Below are 27,455 nucleotides of genomic sequence, written 5' to 3'. Positions count from 1 at the left end.
AAATATATCAAATGCAATGAACTAATCATCTAATAAGATTAAATATCATGTTTCTGTGTAATATGTGTTATTTTATCAATTTTCTGGGCTTAATGAGCAAACATGTATTGTTGCTTATTATAGCGCCACCATGTGTCTGAATCTCACAGGATTTGATACACAGCCTCATTTTGACTCAAATATCTTAATTTTCATAACAGTCAGACATTGTGATTTGATCTTATTGGCTGCTGACGGTCATGTTTGTTGAATATGTGTTATCATTTGATGAATATGAATGTTTAAGCTGCAGATCTGAGAGTGTGTTTCAGCTGTAGCGCCCCCTATGGCTGGATCTGAGTATATCGGTCTGTTTCCTCATGATATCATCAGTGTATCAGGATTCATTGGGTTTGATCAGCAGATGAATGAGTGTGTTGATCATTTCATATCTTCACAGAGCTTTAATGTATCAGGGTTTTCATGAGTTTTGAGTGAACAACACCAACAGTCCAGAAGAAGTTTTTATTATTTCCTCAATGACGTACAGACATGTTTAGAGCAGAAAAACAATCATTGATAAACAGCACAAACACAATAATGATGCTGCAGCTTCAGCGCTTGAACCCCTGAAATACACCTGATTAAAACATGCACAACTAATCTCAATTCTACATACATGATAAATGACTGATAATAAAAACTGATTTCCATCACCATAAACTTGAGAAAACACACACACTGATCCATATGAGGACAGATGTTCAGATGTTCAACTAATCTCAATTCTACATACATGATAAATGATTGATGTGACACTATAATAAAAATTCATTTCCATCACCACAAACTTGAGAAAACACACACACACACACTGATCTGACTGTCTATGTAAGGATTTATCACACACACACTGATCCATATGAGGATTTATTATGTCTTTATTCTGACGTTATTTCACTGACAGATGTTCAACTAATCTCAATTCTACAAACATGATAAATGATTGATAATAAAAACTGATTTCCATCACCACAAACTTGAGAAAACACACACACTGATCTGACTGTCTATGTAAGGATTTATCACACAAACTCACACACACACTCTTTATTCTGACATGATATTTCAGTGATAGTATTAATGTAATGAAGAGACTCTATAGCATCTCACTGTCACTGGATCATCATGAGCTCAAAGCATTATGGGTAGAATCTCTCTACAGTCTGATTTAATCACACAGTTTCATTGATGATCCATTACCAACCATAAACCCAGGATAGAGCGGTTGAGTGAATGTGGTCTTGACTGTGTGGATGAGACTCATTGAGTCTCCAGAGACGCTGTAGAAGGACAGAATTCCTGCTCTCTGATCCACATACACTCCTATTCTAGTGCTGATGGACTTTACAGTCTCTGTGTTATTGTATCTGAATGAGTAATTGGTGGGAGTGCACTCTAAACTCCAGGACTGATTATTACGTCCAAACCAACAATCATTACCCTCTCCCTTCCTGCGGATGCTCTTATATGACACTGATATAAACACACATTTACTCCACTCAACCTCCCAGTAACAGCGTCGATCACTCACACTCTCTCTACACAACACCTGAGGCCACCCATCAAATCTGTCTGGATGATCAGGATACGACTGACGCTCAATGACATTGTTAGTGATCACTCTGTTCCTCTCAGTCAGACGGAGGGATTTATTCACTGTGTTCAGATCCAGAGTGAGCTGAAGGGAATCTGATGGAGATAAAACACATCACAATCAGGAACTAGATAAAAACGTTTGTAGACAAACTTTGATGGTTTTCAGCTGGAAAGTTGACAGTTTTTCAGTCACTTTGGCTCAATTGTCAAACGAGACTTTTATTTCTCAGAACAATAAGTTCAGGTCTCTGAACAATCAGTTTCTTGTTCACATCAGACTTGGATTTCTAAGTGATTTAAGCAATTTGCGTATGTTTTGGCAGACGTGTGCGGAAGAATAAGTTTGTTAAATATTTGTTGCTGGTATAGGTGAGTGTACATCACCTTTATCGTGTGGTATTCCTCAAGGGTCTGTGTTAGCACCGCTTCTCTTTTCTCTTTATATGCTCCCATTAAGTTCAATTCTGCACAAATACAGTGTGTCCTTTCTCTGCTACACAGATGATACACAAGTGTATGTACCATTCAAGTCAAATGACTCCACCGCCATGGAAAGATTGTTGGCTTGGCTGAATGATGTCAAGGCATGGATGTCTATAAATGTTTTGAGCCTAAATTAATTGAAAACAGAATTGATTATCTTTGGTCCTTCTGAACTTGATAAGACAGTTAAAATTAAGCTGGGTCCCCTTTAGGAAACACCATGTAAAAAAATTGGCGATGATTTGCGATAGCGCACTAAAATTTGACAAGCCGATAAATGAAATTGTCAGAACTAGTTTTTTCAAACTGAGGATGATCTCTAAGATTGAGCCTTTTTTATCCCAGAAAAGTTATTCATGCATTTATCATTTCAAGATTAGATTACTGCAATTCGCTATATTATGGTGCTCAAAATAAAGTCTTAGACAGACTGCAAATGGTCCAAAATGCGGCTGCAAGAACGCTCACAGGCACTGGTAAATTAGATCATATTACCCCGGTGTTAAAATCATTGCACTGGCTGCCTGTTTCTTTTAGGATTAATTTTAAAATTGTATTATTTGTATTTAAATCTCTACATGGCATAGCTCCATCTTATATTGCTGATTTAATTCAGGAACATAAGCCAATAAGATCCTTACGATCTCAATCACAGAAACTTCTTGTTGTCCTCCGGTCTAAGATAAAATCCAGAGGGGATCGCACGTTTGAAGGTCGCTGCCCCTAAATTAACAGCTTGCCGTTCTATATTAGGAACATACCGACGCTCGGCCAGTTTAACCCTTAAATGCATACCTCGGGTCTTTAGTGACCCGGGACGTCATTCACTACCCTCCTCCTCGTTCATTTTTTAAAGTTAGACATCAACCTTCTTGGTATTCCTCAATCAATTCATTATAAAGAATATAACAAGAAAAAAATCTTAAAATTATAAAAGAATGCCTATTTTTGTACTCATTTTTTGTAAAAATTGTATAGGGTCGCTAACGACCCGAGGTGTGTATAAGTGTACTTATATTTTTTCTGCACAACAATAATTGAATCTTAGATGATTGAATAAGTGCAGTTCACCTTTATTCCACAAGGTGGGATACACAATGCTGAAGTGACGATTCATTCAGACAGAAAACGAAATACTAAGAAAAACATGAAATGGCTCAGCGATTTACTGCAGAGCAAGTACTGAACACAATTATATATGACTGTAACTGTTACAGGATGGATCTGGTGAAGCTGTTAGCGATCGAAATATTGATTTTGAAGATGTTGAAAATTATATAGTTTTAAGAATACGTTTGAGATCGCGAATGGGCTCATATTCGTGACCTCAAACATAAAACTAGCCCATTATTTGCTGAATTTACTGGGAAATGAGCTCTGACGAGGACAGTGATGATGGCATAAAACATCTGCTCAAACTGAGCTCTTTCAAGCTCCAAAAGCTAACAAAATACTACTTATTTTATTCTTCTGTAATTGTTACTCTAATATCAGAGGAGTTTTATATTATCGCGACAGGTAGAGATCCTTCCGTGTTAGATATAGATCCGGGTCGATAAAGACCCGAATATGTAAGAATGATTGGCGAAACAGTCATGCATTTAAGGGTTAAAAGCCATTTGAAAACATATTTTTTTACGATAGCATTCGATCATAGAAGTTGCGGAGGTTGCTAGTATCATATATGCCTCTTCTGATCCTAGTTAATATGTAATTTGATTGTCTTTTTAAGGTTTATTCTTATATTACTTATATAACTATATGGATGTGAACCTTTTTTAAAAGTTGTCTTCTTATTGTGTTATTGTTTGTACAGCACTATGGTCAACGTTGTTGTTGTCTTATTTAGTGCTTTATAAATAAATTTGAATTTCAATTTGAACTTATAGGTACACTATAATTATCGAAAGTTACACTGTAAATACGTTGTAATTACGCAGTAATTTCCGGGCTGTAATCTAAAGCTTTACCGCTGCTCTTGAGCTGGAGCTACGTACAATATGAGCACAGTAAACACACTGTAGCTATTTTTTAATGTAAGTACATAGTAGTTAAGGCCACCTACTATAAACTGACCAAATGTCCATATTCCTTTTATGTACTACAGTATTGACATTTTTACTAGTAAGTTTTTACTTACTGCTGAAATCTGTATCTGAAAATCTCAGTGTGATACACAAGAACATTCAGACAAAACTGACATTCCAGTGTGGTTCTCACGATGACAAGAAGACTTGTTATTTGGATGGCATTGGCCAATTTACTGACACAAAAACTAGGTTTTGAAGCATGAATTAAATGTTTTGTGAGAGTAACTACATTTTGCAGACATGCGACAGAGTTCTGATGTTTCAGAGAACCATTGTGACAATTGAGCTTACAGTTTAGAGAATGATAAGACTGTTTCGAGCAATGTGCCAAAGCGACTGAGAAAAACTGTACGTTTTACTGTAGTAGTTTTGATAGATAGATAGATAGATAGATAGATAGATAGATAGATAGATAGATAGATAGATAGATACAGTATCTCACAGAAGTGAGTACCCCTCACATTTTTGTAAATATTTTATTATATCTTGTTTTGTGACAACACTGAAGAAATTACACTTTGCTACAATGTAAAGTAGTGAGTGTACAGCTTGTATAACAGTGTAAATTTGCTGTCCCCTCAAAATAACTCAACACACAGCCATTCATGTCTAAACCGCCGGCCACAAAAATGAAAATGTCCAAATTGGGCCCAATTAGCCATTTTCTCTCCCCGGTGTCATGTGACTCTTTAGTGTTACAAGGTCTCAGGTGTGAATGGGGAGCAGGTGTGTTAAATTTGGTGTTATCGCAAGATAGATAGATAGATAGATAGTTTAATGCTTGTTTTATCAGTGACTTACATTGTAGGAAGTCATTCCTGGTCTTGGGATCAGTTTCTGTGGAAATCAAGAGACATGAAGAGTGTGATTATAATCAAGAGAAAATCATCCCATCATCCATTGCTGACATATGCAGAAATCCTCCAACACAGAAGATCGATCAACATTTGATCTGCCCGCATTGACACTGTTGAATGAGACTGAGCTGGACGATGATTTCACTGTTTTCTCCAGAGCTGCTGTATTAAATTAATAACTATTGATTTTTACAACGGAATGAATCAATACTGAACTTGAGCAGGACATTAACACTATTTTCTTCTAGAGCTGCTGTACGGCCATTTATGTTCCCTCTATCACTGTAAAGCTGCTTTGACACAATCTACATTGTAAAAAGCGCTATATAACTTAAGGTGACACAGAAGATATTTAGAGAAATGTCTCCATTTACAGAGCCCAAATCCTGAGGATTGATATTGATATTATTGACATGTCACCATATTTGATTTGGTAAAAATATATGGTATTATAATGTTATACCAAAACTAAACAAAAAAAAAAAAACACATCTTAAGCACACAAAATAATGTTCTGTAAGTGGACTTTTGTTGTTTTGTTTTTTTGTGATTGCATTTTTGAACAATTATGTTATTGTGGCATCCGTAATTGTAATCACGATTATAAATTTGATTAACTGTGCAGCCCTACACACTACTGACTCACATTATGAGTCGCTGTGATGAACTTCATGCAAGTTGGATCAGCCTGTAACTTTTTTACATTGACTTTTGGTATGATATTTGAACCCAGTGCTCAGTGTGTTGATGATTTTGGTTTCCATTGACTGTTGTCACATATTTTGATATTAACAAATTACAGAATGTATATGAATAAAGATTTTCAAATTGAATATTTAATTCATTGAGATCTAATGTGTAAAGTGTACCCTTATTTATTTATTTATTTATTTATTTGTTTGTTTGTTTTGAGCAGAGTAGATTTTTTGAAGTAAATCTTTTTAAGCTATGTTGCTGAGGTCATATTGGATATTCTACTCTTTACAGTCACTGTATTGTCAGGGTTAATGAACAAAAGGATTAAGATTTTGAAACTCCACACAACATGCATGCAACAGACATGATATTATAAAGTCTAGCCTAGGTTCTCAGATACTGTGATTTCCTCCTCACGTCACTGAATTCACCATTAACAGTTTATGATGTTTCATATGGTATCATTGTAATCCTTGACCATCAAAACATAGGGGTACAAATCACATTGTCTGTGTTATCATGTTTGATTCAGAAGATATGATACAAAATACAATAAAACACAAAAAGCCTTAAAAAAAAAAAAAAAATCAAGCCTAAACACAAAAAAAGCCTAAAAAAATAAATAAACAGCACCTACATCACCACAAGTTGTTCAGGAGGGGTTCAAGAAAAATCCTCTGCTCTCATCCAGAAACAATCTCCAGCATATTCAGTTGTCAGACAAGACTGGAACTTCAAACAGGACCGGCTTCTATGGTTCCGATAAAACTAAAACAAGAGCTTTTTTGCAGCAAACCCACCAGATGGGTTTGGTGCACACATGGATAAAAAGTGCCCCATGCCCACGGTTAAATATACTGCTGGATCTTTAATGTTGTGGGCCTATTTTTCTGCTGGAGGTCCTGGACATCTTGTTCAGATACATGGTATCATGGATTCTATCAAATACCAACAAATAAAAATCAAAACCTGACCGCTTCTGCTAGAAATCCAATAATGGGCCGTGGTTGGATCTTCCATCAGGACAATGATCCAAAACAAACATCAAAACAAAAATGTGTCAACAAGTCCAATGGCGAGAGTGAACGTCACCAGCTGGTGACATCACAAACAGGAAAGGATAAATACACATCCAGAAAGACAGATCGATCACAGGGATGCAGGGAGTATGGCAACATGACGCAGTGTCTCGTTCCCTCTCTCAGGGAACTATGGTTATATTCATAACAACAAGGCCTTGGAGGCCGCCATACTCCTAGTAGAATGAGCTCTGACAGACAGTGGATACTGCTGACCAGAGACCTCATAAGCAAGTGATATAGTCTCAACTATCCACTTGCTAACCATTTGTATGGACGCAGGGAGACCCCTAATTGCACGGTCCGAAACAAACAAATAGTTGATCTGAAGTTCTCCACAGTGGCAGTTCTGTGGATATTAGGTGTCCAGTGCTCACACTGGAAACACAAGATTCAACTTTTCCTGGTCTGGATCTGAGAACAGAGGACAGAAAACTTGCAGCACTATAGGCCGTGGAATATTGGTCAGAACCTTAGGTATATAACCCGGTTAGGGTAAAGGAACACTTTGACCATCCCTGGTGCAAACTCAAGGTACGTAGGGGATACAGATAGGACCTGAAGGTCTCCTACACTTTTTAGGGAAGAAATGGCAAGGAGAAAAACAGTTTTCAATGTCAGAAATTTTTCTGAGACAGAATCAAGCGGCTCAAATGAAGCTCCAACACAAAGGCCAACTCCCAAGCAGGAACCCTAGTGCAAGTTGCAGGCCTCAGCCTCAGAGTGCAAACGAATACCTAAAAGGGTTATACCCCACAATTCTACCATCCACAGGGACATGGTATGCAGAAATACGAGGATAGCCCTGATGAAAATGATTTAGCAAGAACTCCAGTACTGTACCAATTGGGCAGTTAACTGGATCTAGCTGTCGCACATCACACCAAGAAGTGAAAAGTTTCCACTTTAGGGCCTATAGTTTCCTTGTGGCTGGAGTTCTGGAGTAAAATATGGTCTCCAGAAGCTCAGTTGAGAGACCAGATACTATGAGTTGGGCCCCCTCAGGGGCCACAACCCACAGGTTCAATACTTCTGGGCGGGGTGAAAAATCAAGCCCTTCGCCTGAGATAGAAAGTCTCTCCTGATCGGAATCTCCAAAGGAGAGCAGTCGAGGAGAGACACAAGGTCCAAGAACCATATCCGACTTGGCCAGTAAGGTGCTACTAGCAGTAGACTTATCCTTTCCTGACCGAATTTTGCCCAGAACTCCTGGGAGCAGAACAATTGGGGGAAAAAGGTACAGACGTAGCCTCGGCCATGTCTGTCCCATTGCATGCAGTTCAAGAGGAGCTGGATGTGTGAGGGATAACCACAGTGGACAGTTGTATCCTGAGACAGGAAAGATCCACTTCTACGTGGCCATAAATCTCCCATATGAGCTTCACCACTTTGGGGTGAAGTCTCCATTCCCCTGTCCTCAGCCCCTATCTCGACAGGATGTCTGCTCCTATATTCTAGGTCCCTGGAATAAGATTGTTCTCGAGGAGAGCATCTTCCCCAGGGACCACAGGAGGATCTGGTGTGCAAGTTTGCATAGTGGGCGTGAACGCAGACCCCCCTGTTGATTTATGTAAGAGACCATTGATGTATTGTCTGTTCAGACAACACGAATGACCTCTCAGGTCTGGGAGGAAGAACTTCAACACATTGAAGACCGCCATCATCTCCAGGCAATTCATGTGCCACGAAAGATGATGACTCCTCCACAGCCCTTGAGCTGAGCGTCCTTCCATTACCGCTCCCCAGCCTGTGAGAGAAACGTCTATCATGAGAGTCACTCAATGACATTAACACAGGGCCCTGGGACAGGAACCACCGCCACGTGATCTTGATCATACGAAGTGGGTTCCCCCCCAGGGAAAACCCTTGGTCCTGAGCCACCACTGTAAGGGTCTCATGTACAGCAGACCAAAAAGGTATCACCATTGGACGCAGCTGCCATCAGACCCAACAGTTTAGAAAACTAGAAAACTGTTTTACAGTGAGTGACTGGCCTAGTTATATCTCCTGTGTGACTGAAAAGATTGCAGCAATACGAGTGGGCGACAGAATGGCCCGCAGCATCACTGAATCCATACCACGCCCAGGAAGGTGGTTCTCTGTAATGGAGAAAGCACACTCTTCTTGGCATTCAGCCACAACCCCAATTTTTTATATGAGCAAGAACAACATCTCAATGTTGAACTGACCATCTGTTCCGACTGCGCTAATATTAGCCAGTCATCTAATCAGTTCAGAATGCGTATGCCCTGCAGCCTGAGCGAGGCCAGAGCTGCATCTACGCATTTCATGAACGTGTGGGGTGATAGAGCTAGACCGAATGGAAGAACCTAATATCGGTATACATTGCCCCTGAAAGCAAACCTGAGGAACTTCCTATGCTGTGGAAGGATGGAGACATGGAAGTATGCATCCTTTAGAACTATCATGACAAACCAGTCCTCGGATCTGGTTTAGCATCAACATTTTGAACCTAAGTCTCCTGACTGAATGATTCAAATGATTAAGATCTAATATAGGGCACAACCCTCCATCCTTCTTTGGAACAAAACAGTAGTGGCCGTAAAAACCCTAACTCTCTGCTGGGAGGAGGAGCCTGTTTCATAGCTCCTTTCGCAAAAGAGTTTACTTTCTGTTTCATTACCAGAGCCTGCCCATTGAGATGAATTTGGCAGAAGCCTCAACTCTGCCAGAAAATCCACAAAAGGGAACCAGCCTCTCAAGGTTGGTTTCTGGTATACTTAGAGCAGCCACATTGGTGACCTGAAACACAATGGCAGGAAACAACCCATTTGACTGCTTTTCGACCCTCCTCAGAGGGTGCGAACCTGATGCGTGAACGCTGAGTCATAAGCTTGCTGGAAACCGCTGCTCCCTGAAGCACCAAGGGTGCCAGGGTTGGCAGAACGGCCCCCTAAGGACAATGAAGTGGGGCGGGCACCGTATACTGAGGTGTACACAGCTCTATCCAGTGTGGGGCTGGCCTGTAATCTACGCGTCGCCTCGGCCAACACGAGATTAGAGCCACTAGAATCTTTATTGCAGTTTGCAGACTCGAAATCAACGCGTCGCCTCGGCAAAAGCGAGATCCAAGCCATAGATTCTTTATTGCTTAAGACAATCGAGAAAAAAGCCAAGAGGAGCTTGGAATTTTGTGGACTGTGTTGCTGGTTGGACTTTAACGAGGTAGCACTCAAGGACATTTTTCGAGTGGGTTTAAATTAACCCTATTGCTCAAGGCTACCTGGAGTCAAAATCCACTGGTCTTTGGACCAGTATATTGAATTTTCCCTTTTGTTGAGTGGTTCCTTGCATACTGTGGTATTTGTGGATGAGGGGTTCCACAATCCCACAGGGCCCACCACAGCCACCACACCAGAGTGTCTCCACGTCCTGACCGTCATGTCTGGAGTCATCCATGCCACGACTGCCACCCCTGCCCAGCCACAGACTGTTCACATCATGCCTGCCATTCCAGAGCCTCGTCCCAAGATGGCCGCCATTCCAAAACCTCGTCCCAAGATGGCGGCCATGCCGGAGCCCTCAGCAAAGATGGCTGTCACGCCTGAGCCCTCAGCCAAGACGGCTACCACACAAGAGTCTCCAGAGTATGCAGCACTGACCATTATGGCCACAGCCATTATATGTGTGGGCTGCTCACACATCGGCTCCAGCCCCTGACCAGCGTCCTGTGATGGCTCAAGTCCCTGACCAGCATCCTGTGATGGCTTAAGCCCCTGACCAGCGTCCAGAGGGGGTTCCAGCCCCTGACCAGCATCCAGAGGGGGTTCCAGCCCCTGACCAGAGTCCAGTGACTGCCTCAGACTATGAGCACATAGAACTGCCTGCACTGCCATGGTCCCCTGAACTGCCTGCAACGCCATGGTCCCCTGAACTGCTAGCTCCGCCCCGGAGATGTGCTAGCCTGCCAAGTCTGCCCATGCTCCATGGCCTAGGTCCTCCCATGCCCTATGACCCAGGCCCGCCTCTGCCATGCCCTGTTCCATGTCTTGTTCCCCTGCACAGGCCTGGCCCACCATCCCTCCCCCAAGACCACCTCTGCTCTACCATCCTCCTGAAATTTGGGTGTTGGGTTTTGTTTTGTTTGGGTGTCTGGAGCCGCCAATAGAGGGGCGAATATGTCACAGATGGTGTTGGGTTTTGTTTCATGTTTATAGTTTCATGTCTCTTATTTTGTAAGTAGTCATTGTCATGTTTCATGTCCCTATTACTGTAACGCTCTACTGGGTGGTTGTTCTGCTCGGCTTTTAAACAGACTACAGTTGGTCCAAAATGCGGCAGCTAGAGTTCTTACTAGAACCAGAAAGTATGACCATATTAGCCCAGTTCTGTCAACATTACATTGGCTCCCTATTAAACATCGTATAGACTTTAAAATCTTGCTACTTGCTTATAAAGCTCTAAATGGTTTAGCTCCCCAATATCTAAGCGAGCTCTTGGTGCATTATAGTCCTTCACGTCTATTGCGATCTCAGAATTCAGGCCAGTTGATAATACCCAGAATATCAAAATCAACTGAAGGCGGCAGATCCTTTTCCTATTTAGCACCTAAACTCTGGAACAATCTTCCTAGCATTGTTCGGGAAGCAGACACACTCTGTCAGTTTAAATCTAGACTAAAAACACATCTCTTTGCTCTTGCATACACATAACACATTATCAATACATTAACATTTTTCAAATCCGTTAAAGGATTGTTACGCTGCAATAATTAGGTCGGCCGGAACCGAGAACATTTCCTATAACACTAGATATACCTGTACATCAGAATAAGAATGGCATCTACGCTAATATCTGTCTCTCTGCTTATCCTGAGGTTTTCCGGGTGCTGGATCCAGGCCGTATCCAGATCAGATGGAGAACCTGTGTCTGGACCTGACTACAACGTAGCCCAGGAGACAATGGGCCTACAGATCCAGTTCTGGCTGCATCTATAATTCAGATTTTTAAATCTCCGTATCCGCTTACATATATTTATATATAATCTATTTTTAATCTCTATAATAAAAATGTATAATTCAGATTTTGATCTCCATATCCATTTACATATATTATATATATCTTCCAAGGGGTTTTTTCCCTCCTAGGACTTTTTTCCCAGTGCTAGCACACTGGGTTTTTCTCCTAGGGGGTTTTTTCCACCCCTGGGAGTCAGCCGACATTGGCTTAATGTAGCACCATCTTGTATATGTTACATATTACCACGCTTGCTTGTACAGCTTATTTTTAACCATTTCTCTTTTTTCTGTGCTCCTAATATGTAAAGCTGCTTTGAAACAATTACAAATTGTAAAAAGCGCTATATAAATAAATTTGACTTGACTTGACTTGACTTTTGCCATGTGTTTCCCTGGTTTGTGTCATGTGGTCCTGCCATGTGCTCCCTTGTCATGTGTCCTATGTTTTCATTGGTTTATTGGTTGATTGCGCACAGGTGTGTCTTGTCTAGTCATTAACCCTTGTGTATTTAATGTCTCAGGTTATGACTATAACCATAGTTCCCTGAGAGAGGGAACGAGACACTGCTCCCCGAAAGGGGGCGCTATGGGAACGCCCTCAGCGTGAATGTGTCTGATGCACATGTGTCAACAAGTCCAATGGCGAGAGTGAATGTCACCAGCGGGTGACATCACAAACAGGAAAGGATAAATACACATCCGGAAAGACTGGCTTCAGCTTAAATTGCCGAAGCAAATCGATCACAGGGATGCAGGGAGTATGGCAACACGACGCAGTGTCTCGTTCCCTCTCTCAGGGAACTATGGTTATATTCATAACCTGAGACGTTCCCTTTCGAGGGAACTTGCACTGCATCCCGAAGGGGGTGCTATGGGAACGATATCCCTGGTTTGTGTCATGTGATCCTGCCATGTGCTCCCTTATCATGTGTCCTATGTTTTCATTGGTTTAATGGTTGATTGTGCACAGATGTGTCTTGTCTAGTCATTAGCCCTTGTGTATTTAAACCCTCATGTTTGCCCTGTGTCTTTGTTTGTGTTTCAATCTGCTCCCTAGCTCCTGAGCTCGTGAATCAGTATATCGCGTACACAAATTCGGGCACTGGTAAAGAGAGTAAAGGATGCTGGTTCACTACACATTGGGACACTTATGACTATATTTCTGGCGACGTGACAACGTCCTTGTTGTACAACATCACTACTGGTATTTATGAGCAACAGCAGAGCTGATATCTTTCTGACATTACTTGTAATATTATTTAAAGTACATTATAATAAATTATTTGCTTGGTACATATACGTGCAACATTTCAGCCGTAAATAAATTATAAATGTTAGCTAAATTATGTTCATTACCTGTCCAGCGATGTATGTTTATGCTGAAATATAATAATGTTTTGTATTTTTAAAAACATCTATTGCGCATCGTTAAGTGTAGTGAGTTGGCTCATGTGATTCAAGTTTTGCGCTTTTAGAACTTCCATTAAGATCCCTGGTTTTCACGGTGCATACTGGGACTTTTTAGGTAACAAACATTTCAGTGCCCTGGAAGGATTCTGCGATTGAGACAGCCCTTAAAATGGCCAACTCCCTGGTCAGTGCCCTGACTGCTGAACTAGTGAGCTGATTGAGACACACCTATAGTTAAGCATTGTTCCTTGTACCACTGTTTGTTGAGTTTGTTCCTGTTCTTTGTTTGCCAAGATCAAGACATGCCAAACCATGCTAAGTCAAGTTTATGTTATGTTTTGTTTGATCTTGTAATGGAATAAAACTGCACGGGTTCTCCACGACTTTCCTCCAGTGGATCTCAGTTACTTTGTCTTTATTACAGTATTATGTAATACGGACAGCGACAGACAAATTGACAGATAGATAGATAGATAGATAGATAGATAGATAGATAGTCTTTTACGTTTTACCACAGTTGTCAGTGATGATTGTCGTTTTGAACCTTCTGGATACAAGCCACCATCTCAAGTTTAGAGAGAGCTCTTTCAGCAGAAATGGCTGAAGAGTCAACAGTTTTGTGTTTTAAGATGATTATTTGTTGTTGTTTTTTTTGTGTTTTATTTTAATTATGAGCCGTTTATTGTTTTTTATTATCATTTTGGTAGCACTTTATTTTGAATGAATGAATGAATGAATGAATGAGGCATTTATATAGCGCTTTCATATGTACTACTGTACACCCAAAGCGCTTTACAATCATATCAGGGGTCTCTCCTCATCCACCACCAGTGTGCAGCATCCACTTGGATGATGCGACGGCAGCCACAGTACAACGGCGCCAGTGCGCTCACCACACACCAGCTGAAGGTGGAGAGGAGAGAGAGTGAAAGAGCCAATTCAATGGATGGGGATTATTAGGAGGCCGTGATTGGTAAGGGCCTATGGAGGGAATTTGGCCAGGACACCGGGGTTACACCCCTACTCTTTACGAGAAGTGCCATGGGATTTTTAATGACCACAGAGAGTCAGGACCTCGGTTTAACGTCTCATCCGAAGGACGGTGCTTGTTACAGTACAGTGTCCCCGTCACTATACTGGGGCATTAGGACCCACACAGACCACAGGGTGAGCACCCCCTGCTGGCCTTACCAACACCTCTTCCAGCAGCTACCTGGTTTTCCCAGGAGGTCTCCCATCCAGGTACTAACCAGGCTCAGCCCTGCTTAGCTTCAGTGGGCAACCGGTCTTGGGCTACAGGGTGATATGGCTGCTGGCATTTTACAGTACTGCTATTTTACAGTACATGTACTTTCCTGGTACATATATAGTAATTATATTGTACATACAGGTAAAAGAGTGGTAACACAAGGTACTTACCTGACATGTTTGTACATGGAAACTAATAAGAAACACTGCTGTACTTTCCAATGGTAATTACTTTGTACCTATAGACAAGTGTTGGGTAATAACAGGCACTTACTTACAGTGTCCGTATATGGTAACTAACAGACACATTACTGTACTTACTAATGGTATGTATATAGTAACTATGTAGTACTTATGGACAAGTGTGGGTAATAACAGACACTTATTTATGGTAACTTGTAAGACACATTTCTGTACTTACTAATGGTATATACATAATAACTATGTAGTACTTACAGACAATTGTGGGTAATAACAGGAACCCCCCAACCTAAGTAATGTGTAACTTACGCATTAACTAACTGGTATATTCACTAGTACGTTCATAGTAAGTACATGGGAATAGGACTGTAAAATAAAGTGCATCCTTGTACATAAACATTACATAGGAATTACCAGGTCTTACCAGTGGCCAGTTGCATAAACTGCTTAGACTAGTCTTAAAGCTAAAGTCATCTATTTTTTTCTTCAGGACTGTTACTAACTTTGTAAAGTCAGTTACATAAAAAGGTAGATCAGCCTAATTTGAATCAGAAAAGTAAGACTGATTAGCCCTAACTAACTGCTAGTTGGTCAGACTAGATCTTAAGTCACAGTCTTAACATAGAGGCTAAGTTTATGCAACCAGCCACAGGTGTAACTTACACATTAACTAATTGGTATATTCACTAGTACGTTCATAGTAAGTACATGTAAATAGGACAGTAAAATAAAGTGCACCCTTGTACATAAACATTACATAGGAATTACCAGCTCTTTTACCTTTGTAAAGTAAAAATAAACTCAAGCATATTAACTAGTAAGGAATGTAAAATAAGATGCACAATTACTTTATTTCTTGAGAATTTTTTTTTTTTAAATGGCATCAGTGAGAAAACACTGTTTGGTAAGCCTCTGTTTTGTACTGTTGTTAACATGCATACACTGTGAGTAAGTGTCCCTTATGTGTGTCCACACTTGGCTGTAAGTACAACATAGTTACCATGTACATACCATTAGTAAGTACAGTAATGTGTCTGTTAGTTACCATATACGGACACTACAAGTAAGTGCCTGTTATTACCCAACACTATTACTATCACTACTAGTACAAAGTAATTACCATGTATGTACCGTTGGAAAGTACAGCAGTGTTTCTTATTAGTTTCCATGTACAAACATGTCAGGTAAGTACTTTGTTTTACCACTCTTTTACCTGTATGTACAATATAATTACTATATATGTACCAGGAAAGTACACGTACTGTAAAATAAAGTGCTACCCAGTCGGATAGGAAACACTTTACAACATGTTACACATTTATTAATAACCACACCTGTTAGGAAATATGGTTGTCAATACAAACATTGACAGTGTGAATATATATGTAATTTTTATTTTTTTAAGTAAAGATTAATGCAAAAAAGTGCATATGGCACTTACCTGAAGGCGGTATGGGGCCGATAGTGTCACTGGCTTCACTCACTCCCACTTTACCCACAATCCTGTAGCGGATCAGGTACTGCTTTCCTAACTCCAATCCAGTCAGAGTAAAGTCTTTATCAGGTGTGTTTTTGGCAAGCCACTCTTCCTCTTTCACCTGCTTGTACTCCACTCTGTACTGCACAGTTTCTCCAGTCGGGGACTTCTGCAGTTTCAGGGACACACTGCGCTCCTTCATTTCCTTCACTTCTGGTGGGGGAGGCTTCGACACGGGCTGGAACTGTGTGTTTGTCAGCTTCCCTTTTTCATACAGATAGATGGAGGAGCCTGGACTGGATGGATCAGAGATGGCAGAAATAATGAAACGGTATCTCTTTTCATTTTTGTTAGCCTCTGAAAAACTTTTGAAAAGATGCAAGATCTCTCTCATCTTTAAAACAACATCAGGCTTGTTGAACCACTCTTCTGTTATGAACATGCTAGAGGACTTTTGCACTACCACTTCTAGCTTCTTGAACTCTTCAGAATCCACAAACTCCTTCAGGTTTGAAAGATCCTGGTCTTCATACTTCAGAGATGTGAAGGTCAAGCACACCACAACATCAATATCAGGATTAAGGAAGATGGTGTAGAGATGGTTTGAGTCTTCAGTTTTGATTCCCTCCAGCATCTTGGTTTGAGTACTCAAGAGGTCAAGTTCAGACTTTGCCTGATCTAACCACTGGATAAGCAGGTCAGCTTTAAAATGGGAGTGGTAGTGGATCTTCAGGATGTCTTCCAGTGACTTCTCCCCCATCTCTCCTCCTCGTATAGCAGGCAAGACCTTGGCCACTGCTTTCAGGATCACTGTTTTGTAAATGTTAAGAGAACCCTGAAATAAGCGCAGCCTCTCTTTGACGTCTCTGAAAACATTTACCAGTGTATTATTGGAGAGATCGTTGCTTGTCCTCTCTGCCTCTACCAGCCCCTCTATTATATCTTCAACGCTGGAAACCAGATGTGTGGTGATTTCTCTCTCCAACTTAGCTGCTTTTTTATCCAGTAGAGAAAGAGGATAGAGCCAGACTTTTATTGGAACAGCATTCTGTGGATTCTCCTTCAGGATAGCGGGGAGCTTCTTGTACACCTCTAGGGCCTCTTTGTATGTGGTGGGGTTCTGATCAAGGTGGACATCACCATAAAATGTGCAGGAGATGTTCTCAGCCATTTTCTTATCACCGTCTGCCATTTTTACATCTGCTCTTCCCTCAATGGAAATTCCAGGGATGGCCTTGACCATGATATACAGTTCTCCCTCAATCTTCTTCTTGTTTTCCTCTTCTGAAAATGTCCGATCAAACACCATGACGGCCTGAGCTCCGTACAGTACAGCCGTGACCACATGAGTCGCAGTTTTCTGGTCAAACACCTCAGGGTAGGTGATTCGGCCCAGATGGGTCATGGTGAGTTGTTCAAATCTTGTGGTTTCTTTGTAATACATTGCAACTCTGGACTGTTGGTTTGAGGATTTGGTGTCACGCAGAAACTTGGCAGATCCTCCCACCTCCACCAGCCCTCCCAAGAAGCTGGCCTTCAGGGAAGCGTTTACATCTAGGAGACTGGACTTATCAGAGAGAGAGTCGGAGCAACTGAACTTCACATCTGTCGTGGGCTTTCGATGACTGTCCAAATCTTCACTCAGTGACTTCTTATCCCACAGAGTAACACCTGAAATGAGAACATTAACAGTTATGCATGAGGACACAATGTACTGTTGAAGTAAACATACTGATGTTGTATCTATAAGACTAATAATTTAACACTCTGGAGTTGGCGGTGGCGCCGGCGATACCACCTTGCTTTTTTCTTATTATTCTTCTTTATGTAAAGCACTTTGAATTACCATTGTGTATGAAATGTGCTATACAAATAAAATTGCCTTGCCCTGCCTTGCCTTATCAGTGTGAAAGAGACTCAAAATACTCCGTAAATTTTGGACATACAATTAAAAATTTTACACCATTCTACTTTGTAAAAAGTCTTTTTTTATTTGTGTACACAAAATGTTGTGCTTTTTGCAAAATAAAGAAAACGTCTCGGGTTACTTGTGTAACCCTGGTTCCCTGAATAGGGAATGAGACGCTACGTCATATGACGTTATGGGAACCTTCTGCGTGATTGCGTCGTGAAGCACTCTTGTATCGAACCAATAATGTGACGAAACGTCAGAGGCGGGTGACGTCACAGACCAGGAAACTATAAAGCATACCCAGAACAAAGAATGCTAGCTTCTGGATTATGGCTAAAGCAAGACGCTCACAGTTATGCCGGGGGTACGGCAACGCGACGTAGCGTCTCGCTCCCTATTCAGGGAACCAGAGTTACACAAGTGACCCGAGACATTCCCTTTCATGGGAACTGTCCCAACTACGCCGTAAGACCAAGTACCTGTCTGTTATCTTGTAGACAGAACTGAGGACCCCGGAGTGGAGCCTACGTCCAGGTTGTAAAACCTAATAAATGTGTGCTGGGATGACCATCCAGCTGAATCACATATGTCATTAATGGATACTCCTGACATTAAGGCCTTTGAGGCCGCCATACCCCTAGTAGAGTAGACACGGACAGCTAATGGAGATGGCTGTCCGGCCGCCTCATAAGCAAGTGAGATAGCCTCGACCACCCACTTGCTCATTCTCTGCTTAGATGCTGGGCCTCCTTCCTTATGAGACCCGTAACACACAAACAATTGATCTGTTTTGCCCCATAGGGCAGCTCTGTGGACATATGCATCTAAAGCACTCACTGGGCAGAGCAGATTGAGTTTCTCCTGATCCAAAGTTGTAAATGGAGGAAGATAGGCGGCCTGAAGTACAATGGGACCTGGGACGTTGGTGGGGACCTTAGGCATATAGCCTGGTCTAGTGTGCAGGAATGCTTTGACCATTCCAGGTGCGAATTCCAGACATGAAGGAGCAACTGAAAGTGCTTGAAGATCTCCTATTCTTTTAAGAGATGAAATAGCCAGTAGAAATATGGTCTTTAGGGTGAGGAATTTCTCTGAAACTTCCTCTAGTGGTTCGAAGGGAGCCTCAGCTAACCCTTCTAATACCACGGCCAAGTCCCAGGCCGGAGTCCTTGTACGTACTGAAGGCCTCAGCCTCAGAGTACCACGGAGGAAGCGTATAAAAAGGGAGGCCTCGACCTACCGAGGAATCCCCAAGAGGAGCATGGCCGAAATGGCCGCATACAACTTCCTCATGGAGGGAGCTCTGAAGTGGAGTATGGTCTCCACAACCTCAGTTGGGAGACCAGCATATATGAGCCTGGCCCCCTCAGAGGCCAGGCCCACAGTCTCTGTAGTTCTGGGCGTGGATGAATTATCATGCCGCCCGCTTGAGACAGGAGGTCCTGCCTGAGAGGAAGCTCCATCGGGGAGCAGTCTCCAGAACTCCCAGGAGCAGAGCGAACGGGGAAATGCATACAGATGCAGCCTCGGCCACGTCTGTATCATGGTATCCAGACCCAATGGTGCTGGATGAGATAGTGAGAACCACAGTGGACACTGGGTTGATTCCCCTGAAGTAAATAGGTCGACTTCCGCTCGACCAAAGTTTTCCAAAGTGAGCTCCACCAACTTGGGGTGGAGTCTCCATTCCCCGGGCCTCGGCCCCTGCCTCGACAGGGCGTCTGTTCCCACATTTTGATGCCCTGGGATGTAAGCTGCTCTCAGTGAGAGGAGCTTCCCATGGGCCCACAGGAGGATCTGACGGGCCAATTGCATAGTTGGCGAGACCGCAGACCCCCCTGATGGTTGATATGAGACCACCGACATGTTGTCCATGCGGACCAACATGTGATGGGCCCTCAGGTCTGGGAGGAAGTATTTTACTGCAAGAAATAGCACCATCATTTCCAGCCGATTTATGTGCCAGGAACTCTGATGGTCCTCCCAGAGACCCTGAGCTGAGCGACCACTCATGATCGCCCCCCCCCCCCCCCAGCCCGTGAGGGAAGCATCCGTCGTAAGCATTACGCGACGACAAGGAACCCCCAACACAGATACTTGGGACAGGAAACAAGGCTTTTTCCACACGACCAGAGCACAAAGGCATCGCCGCGTGACTTTGATCGTGCGAAAAGGATTTCCCCTCGGAGAAAACCCCTGGGTCCTGAGCCACCACTGCAAGGGTCTCATGTGCAGCAAGCCAAAAAGGTATCCCGTTGGACCCGGCTGCCATGAGACACAACAGTCTTTAAAACAAAAGTCTGTTTCACCCCATTCACGGCATTGAGGATGGAACTCACACAAGCAGGAGACAGATGTGCATACATCGTGGTGCAGTCCCAAACTATCCCTAAGTAGTTGGTAATTTGAGCCGGAACCAGCACACTTTTCTTGCCATTGAGCCTCAGGACAAACCTCTTCATGTGTGGCAGAACAACATCTCGATTTGCTCTTGAACTGCCAGATGTTCTGTTTGAGCTATAATCGACCAGTCGTCTATATAGTTCAGTACGCGGATGCCCTGGAGTCTCAGTGGAGCCAGAGCTGCATCCATGCACTTCGTAAATGTGCGGGGTGATAAAGCCGAAGGGAAGAACCCTGTACAGGTAAGCTTCGCCCCCGAAAGCAAACCTGAGGAACTTCCTGTGTTGAGGATGGATGGATACATGAAAGTAAGCATCTTTCAGGTCTATCGCAACAAACTAGTCCTCGGACCTGATCTGTGGGATAACCCTCCATCCTTCTTTGGAACAATAAAGTATTGGTTGTAAAACCATGACAGCTTGCTGGGAGGAGAACCCCTTCTATAGCTCCTTTTTGCAAGAGCGCCATAACCTCCTGTTCCATTACCAGAGACTGCTCGGGGGCCACCACTGTGGGAAGGACCCCATTAAACTGGGGCAGGCGAGACCTGAATTTGTAACCCTTTTCTATTGTGAGCAGCACCCATTTTGAAATATTTGGGAGAAGTTGCCATTCTGCCAGAAAATTTACTAACGGAACCAGTCTCTCGAGACTGGCCTCTGGTGTTTATTGAGCACTTGACTCGACGCCCTGAAGTGGCAAACCGGCAAGGAACAGCCGAATCAAGTGATGACCGGCCCTCCTCAGAGGGTCGGTGGAGACCGCTGCGCCCTGAAGCACACTGGGTGGCAGGGTTAGCAGAACGGTCCCCTGAGGGCACCAAAGAGGGATGGGTACCAAGTATTTTAATACCCGACCCTCTCTGGAGGGGACTGCCCTCCAATGTCCCGCGCCACTGGCATCAGGACCTCTTCGAAGCCTTCTTGGTGATAATTACAGTCCGCAGATCTGTGTTACCCCACAAAGACTTCAGCCTGTCCCTGTCCCCAAGCTTTCTGCGGGGGAGCACAGGTGGCGACACTTTCTTTGGATGAACGGTCAGTCCAGTGCCCTGAAACGGCGAACCGGCAGGAAACATTTGAACTGACCGCTCTACAGTCCTCCTCTTTCTTGGATGAACACTGGAAACCACTGCGCCCTGAAGCACACGAGGTGGCAGGGTTGGCAGAACGGTCTCCTTTATTTTCTTTTAAATTCCTCAGAATTTAATGTATTCAATATTTCATTTAATTCTCAAATTAAATGCAGACAGATTTTTTTTGAACAGGCTGAATATATTTAGAATACAAAAAAGAATTATAGCTCGTAATAATTCGCAAGGTATTTTAGGAAAAGAGAGAAAGGGAAACTCCCGTCTACTCAGTTCCCTCCAAATATAAATACATATATATATAAAATTACTGACACGTGATCTATGCGCAGCCTCGGCAAATGCGAGACCCGAGCCGTATATTCTTTCTTGCAGACTTAATCTACGCGCTGCTTTGGCAAGCGCAAGATCTGAGCTATATATTCTTTAATGAAAACTCAATCCACACACTGCCTCGGCAAGCGCGAGATCCAAGCCTTGCGTTAGACTTTTATTCCCTCGAGAATAAAGCCAACAGGAGTGGAGCTACAAAACTCCCGCTAGAGCATGCTTCTCTTCGGGACATTTTTATGAATGAGCACCGTCACTGTCAGTTGTGAGCTGACGTGCATGCTCCACTCCCAGCAAACGACACATAAATCGCGTGCATCCCCACTCGCTTTGTAGTGTAGCACAGGGGGAAACACGATTCAAACTGCTGTTCACTATTGATTTGTTATAAATGTGTGATTTTGAAACACGATATGTGTGTGACTGTGAGGTGGCGAGTCCTCAGATCAATATCACAATATTCACCTCCTCGGAGCTGGACATGTGAGTATCGGTGCCCCAACCGGGGGAAGAAACCGCAGAGCGTGCTTCCACCTGGGAGACGGCACCTAACCTGGCAGGTGAGGGCAGAGAAAGGGCGGCGCCCGTCTCTAACCCCTCTGTCAGATCCATTTGTGAACCCCACGAATGAAGCCTCCGCCCTGCCTCAGCAGAAGCGGGACCCGATCCGCGGGGAACACTGGAGCATAGTGTGAGTGAGTTTTTACAGTGCACACAGACAACTCCCTCGAGAGCTGCCTGGACATGCTCAACTCCCATTCAACTGCTGTTTCTCGCCATAATACGTGACTTTTTTATATAAATATATGGATTGGTGTAAGATACTCTTGTCCTCAGACGAAGAGATCATGACTTGTTTATATGCAATAAGACAAACAACACCAAATAAGAGATCATGACTTGTTTATATGCAATAAGACAAACAACACCAAATAAGACACACGATAACACAGAGCGCTTGCTGAAGACAACAGAAGCAAGCGTTCTTTGTTCTGGGCATGCTTTATAGTTTCCTGGTCCGTGACGTCACCCGCCTCTGACGTCTCGTCACATTATTGGTTAGATACTCCTCGTGAGTGAGAATGGGTTGACTTTTTAACAGGAATAAGAGGGGAGCAATCTCGCCCGTCACCATGTGTTCCGAGATGCCCGTTTTCATTATCATGGTTTCAGAGACATGGCTCTCGAAAGTGTGAGAGAAAAAATAATTTTACAATAGAAAACTCGTAAATTGACATTTCTTCGACTTTAAGGTCCGTGTACTTTTGCATCCATGCGTTTTTCCTTTTTTGGAAATGAAATATGGAAAATGCAGTTTTTTAATATGTAAAAATGCTAAATTGAATTTACAGTGCGTCATGAAAATTGACCAACCCAGTGATTGGGTTGTTTTAACCCAGTGGTTGGGTTAAATGTTTGCCCAATGTGCTGGGCAGTTTTATTTAACTCAACTATTGTTTAAAAATGACTATATGTCTGACTTTGTCAGCATTCTACCTCCTGTAGTTTGTCTCCATGCCCCTAGAGGTCCACTGTGTTCCCCTCTGCCTTAATCCTTCCTCATTTACTCTTGTTAGTGTTATCCAGGTCACCTGTGCCTTGTTTCTCCTAGGGTATTTTAGCTGTGTTTTTCCCTTTGTTCCTCACTTGGTTTTTGAGTCTTGGCTGTGTGCTACCTGCTGTTTTTCCAAGCCCTTCCAAGCCCTTCCAAGCCCTTCCAAGCCCTTCCAAGCCCTTCCAAGCCCCCTCAAGTAAGGTGTTCTTAGTTATTTGATTGTTTATGTGCTCTAGTTTTGTTTTCTGTCTAGTTTTTTATTTTCCCATGTGTTTTTTTTTTTTTTTTTTTTTTTTTTTTTTTCATTTATCTCTCATGTTATTAATTCCTCTGAGAAGAACTTTTGTTGGATTTTTGGCTTACAAAGATTTTTATTTTATTTTTATCTTTTTATTAAATAAACCAACATTGCCTGGAGTACTGCTTTGAGTTTCGTTTTGGTCCAACATTACAGCCTCTGTGGCCTAATAAACTGACATGTTGATAACACACACACATCAGTCTTTCAGAAAGCTCTCACATGTAGCCTAGATCAGATACACACTATATGCATTAGTGAGTGTGGAGGTGCTTATGGGGTGTCGCTCTGGGACGGGTGAGTATGAGGCTGGGAGGGAAAAATCACAGTATACTCACTAGAAAAAACTACACTACACCACTGGTGTAATGACACTTATGCCATTAATATGTTTACGAACAACTGAAAAAGACACAAATGTCAGGGCATGTCAAAACCCCTGAGGGTTAATATTTGTGTGCTTCATCTTATGTCTCAAAATGACCACACATGTACTGTTTTGTGGATTCACATTTGGGTGAAGAGGGCAATAAAAGGCATTTCAGTAGGTACTGTACAGCACCTGGAATGAAGGTGTCTTTGCGGCAGTCATACAGCATACCAGGATACAGAGCTCTTCCCAGAGCTGCCACTTCAATCGTCTGTGATTCCATGGCTGCAGTAAATAACAATGAACAATGGGGATATTTATACATTTCAAGTTTAATAATGACTGTGTCATGATCTGCTGGTGTTGATAAACATGATGAAGGCAAATGACAACCAAATTCAGACTTTACTTGATAATCCACAAGTAATGGCACACCACACATATCACAATGTACAAAAACACAGGACAAAGACCGGACTGAAACTGAGGGCTTATATACAAGGCAAACAGATGAGTTAACGAGGCTAATTAATAAGACACACCTGGGCTGCGTTCAGCCCCAACAAAACGTTGCAAAATGTTTTTTAAACGGAAACGGTGGTGCGTTGAACACCCTGATCTGATGACGCAAGAGTTGCAACTATGGCAGCTGAGAAGGACATTCTTTGTGTTCTTATTGAAGAATTATCGGAGCCTGATGAAGTCGGTATAAATACGTGTTTAATACTGCAAAATACGCTCGATGTTACAGTCACTGCCCTTGCCGTCCAGAATAAAACATCCCAATCGAGTGAAGGGATTTGTGGAAACTTCTAATTATTGTGATCCAACATTCGCCTTTATGAAACTTTATGAAAGTTTCCACAATGCAATAGCAAAATATATAAGTATAGTATTTTTATGTTACATTAATCCGTGTCTAGCACACCTTCCTAAGGAAAGGATATGGACCAGAAAACATTGCAATTACTAAATGATATTTAGACAGACCTAAAGAAGTTAGAACCCTAACCCATATTGTTTTAAAATTCTTTAAAATTAATTCTAATTCAGTGTTTAAACAAATAAAGGCATAAATCCTTCCTTCACAGAACGTAATCCAATAAATAATGTCTAACCATTGCCTGTGGTGAAATGACATGCATCTGATTAGTTTGGAGACATATTTTTGTTCCTAATGCATTTTGAGTCTTCCTGTATACTGTTGAGGTCTAAACACCTCATAAACTGAAGGTGGCTATTCACAGTGTCATAGCATAACCTGTTCGTATCATTTTAAAGTGGTGTCTCACCTGGAGTCCTTGCGTGTATTCGCTATGTCAAAGAAAGAAGTTGTCTGGTAATATCTTTAGTTGAAGTCTGAAGCCAACTGGGTTCTTTGGTCATATATATAGTCCTTGAGGCATTTTTTACTGCAAGAAAACTGGTTAGACAGAGTATTGCTCAACAGGAGGGTAATTATCTGGCTCTATAAATCTTTCAGAAATGCTGTAACTCCCTGTCCCTTGTTTGGTCTTGTTTTTTCGAGTCTTCTTTGGTATGCTCAGTATTAGGTTAGTTCCAGATAGCTGACATATTTCATTCTTGCAAAAACTGTTAGGTAACACTTTATTTTGATGCACTGCAAAAAATGCTGTTCTTACTTAGAGTTTTTGTCTTGTTTCTAGTCAAAATATCTTAAAGTTCTTGCATCAAGAAGCATTTTCTTGACAAGTAAAAAATATTTTCTTGTTTTCAGGAAAAATAAGTCAAAATTAAGTGAGTTTTTCCTTAAAACAAGCAAAATAATCTGCCAATGGGGTCAGCAAAATAATCTTATATCAAACCAAAAATAAGCGATATAATCTTGTTTTTGTCACGGTGCACACAAAAACAAGAGGATAGGATCCAATTGCAGCGGTTGTTTATTGGGTAATCCAAGGTCGTAGTCCAAAAACAGGCAAAGGTCAGAATCCAGAAAGGCAGTCCAAACAAGCACAAGAAAACACAAGGAACAGAAGTGTATGTAACATTAAACAACGAACCACAACCCAAGACAGAAACAACTCAGTATAAATAGACAGACACTAATGACATAATACAAAACAGGTAAGTGCAATGACGTGAGATGATTAGTCCGGGAAGTGTGTATTGGGATATGTAGTCCATGTAACAGGTGGAAATGAGAGTCCGGGATGGAGTGCCCTCTAGTGACTGAAAGGGCACTCTAACTGGTGATCATGACAGTTTTGTTTTTATAATCTTGTTTAAGATTATTTTGCTTGTTTTAAGGAAAAACTCACTTAATTTTGACTTATTTTTCCCGAAAACAAGAAAATATTTTTTACTTGTCAAGAATATGCTTCTTGATTTAAGAACTTTAAGATATTTTGACTAGAAACAAGACAAAAACGCTAAGTAAGAACAGCATTTTTGTCTTACTTTGCAACTACGTCAACTTATTCTAACCCTACCCGTCTACTAACACACTACTAACAGTCTAATGAGAGTTAGGTGCGACGTTACTTATAGTAAACAGAATGTGTTAAAGGTGTAAGATAAAAAATATCCAAAGGTATTTTAAAATGAACAAAGACATTTGACTTACTGTTTAAACCCCCTCTCTCTTGCTACAAGTACCGTGGGGGAAGTTCTAATCTTCTGATTGGTCAGTTTGAATGTCTCACATTTGGGTTTCAGTCACATGGTCAAGGAAGAGATAAAAGAAGACTGTAACTGTTGTTCTTTTTTATTCTCGGTCTCTTTGTCATTAAACCCTTTTAATTAAACAAATGATGTGCTAACAAGTTTTGATTTAATTTCAACATTAATGTGCTCCCTATTGCATTATTGTATCGTCACACTGTAGCAACGCTCTCCCACATATTTTGCTATTGTAACTGCACTTATTTCCGTCGTTGGTACAAGTAGCAGTGGATGGTAATAGACAAGAAATCTACCATCTTACTGATACATTCCTTTAGTCTTTCAGCAACCCTGCAGCCTGAACCCCTGTAGGCGAACCATCCTTACAAAGGGACCATCAAAATAAAGTGAAACCATTTGCTCTTTGCAGCTATAATTGTATGGCTTTCCTCACACAAGCATCATAATGTTTATTTGATCAGTAATGTTACAACTTCTCTTCCTAGCAAAAATGCTGGTGTTTCTGTGTTTTCGTGACAAAATGTGGTTTTGGGACCGGATAGACTAGTTGGGTGACTGATTTGTTGTCAGCTCGTGTTGAGTGTAACCACCTGTTGCAGATCATTTATGTAGTGTGAACACCACGACTTCGAGACTCCACAGCAAGTCATGTTGTCTGAACAGTAAGGACTATTTCTTGTTTTCCAAGAAAAT

At 41.9% G+C, this 27,455-nt stretch overlaps 1 protein-coding gene and 1 pseudogene across 1 annotated transcript; both read right to left on the bottom strand.

Annotated features, from left to right (window-relative positions):
* Positions 1-490: 490 nt before the first annotated feature.
* On the bottom strand, positions 491-25,542 carry LOC125246013 (neoverrucotoxin subunit alpha-like). Its single transcript, XM_048156856.1, has 5 exons — positions 25,409-25,542; positions 24,309-24,401; positions 16,123-17,829; positions 5,013-5,048; positions 491-1,731 (listed from the first exon to the last, which is right to left on the bottom strand). The coding sequence occupies exons 2-5, from the start codon at positions 24,397-24,399 to the stop codon at positions 1,211-1,213; spliced, it is 2,355 nt and encodes a 784-aa protein (XP_048012813.1). The 5' UTR covers positions 24,400-24,401; positions 25,409-25,542; the 3' UTR covers positions 491-1,210.
* LOC125246484 lies at positions 14,433-14,549 on the bottom strand (annotated as a pseudogene).
* Positions 25,543-27,455: the final 1,913 nt, after the last annotated feature.

The sequence above is a fragment of the Megalobrama amblycephala genome, linkage group LG14, assembly GCF_018812025.1.
Source record: "Megalobrama amblycephala isolate DHTTF-2021 linkage group LG14, ASM1881202v1, whole genome shotgun sequence".
In the NCBI taxonomy this organism is placed as follows: domain Eukaryota; kingdom Metazoa; phylum Chordata; class Actinopteri; order Cypriniformes; family Xenocyprididae; genus Megalobrama; species Megalobrama amblycephala.
The sequence above is the reverse complement of the archived record's forward strand: the minus strand, read 5'-3'. Positions and strand labels throughout refer to the sequence as shown.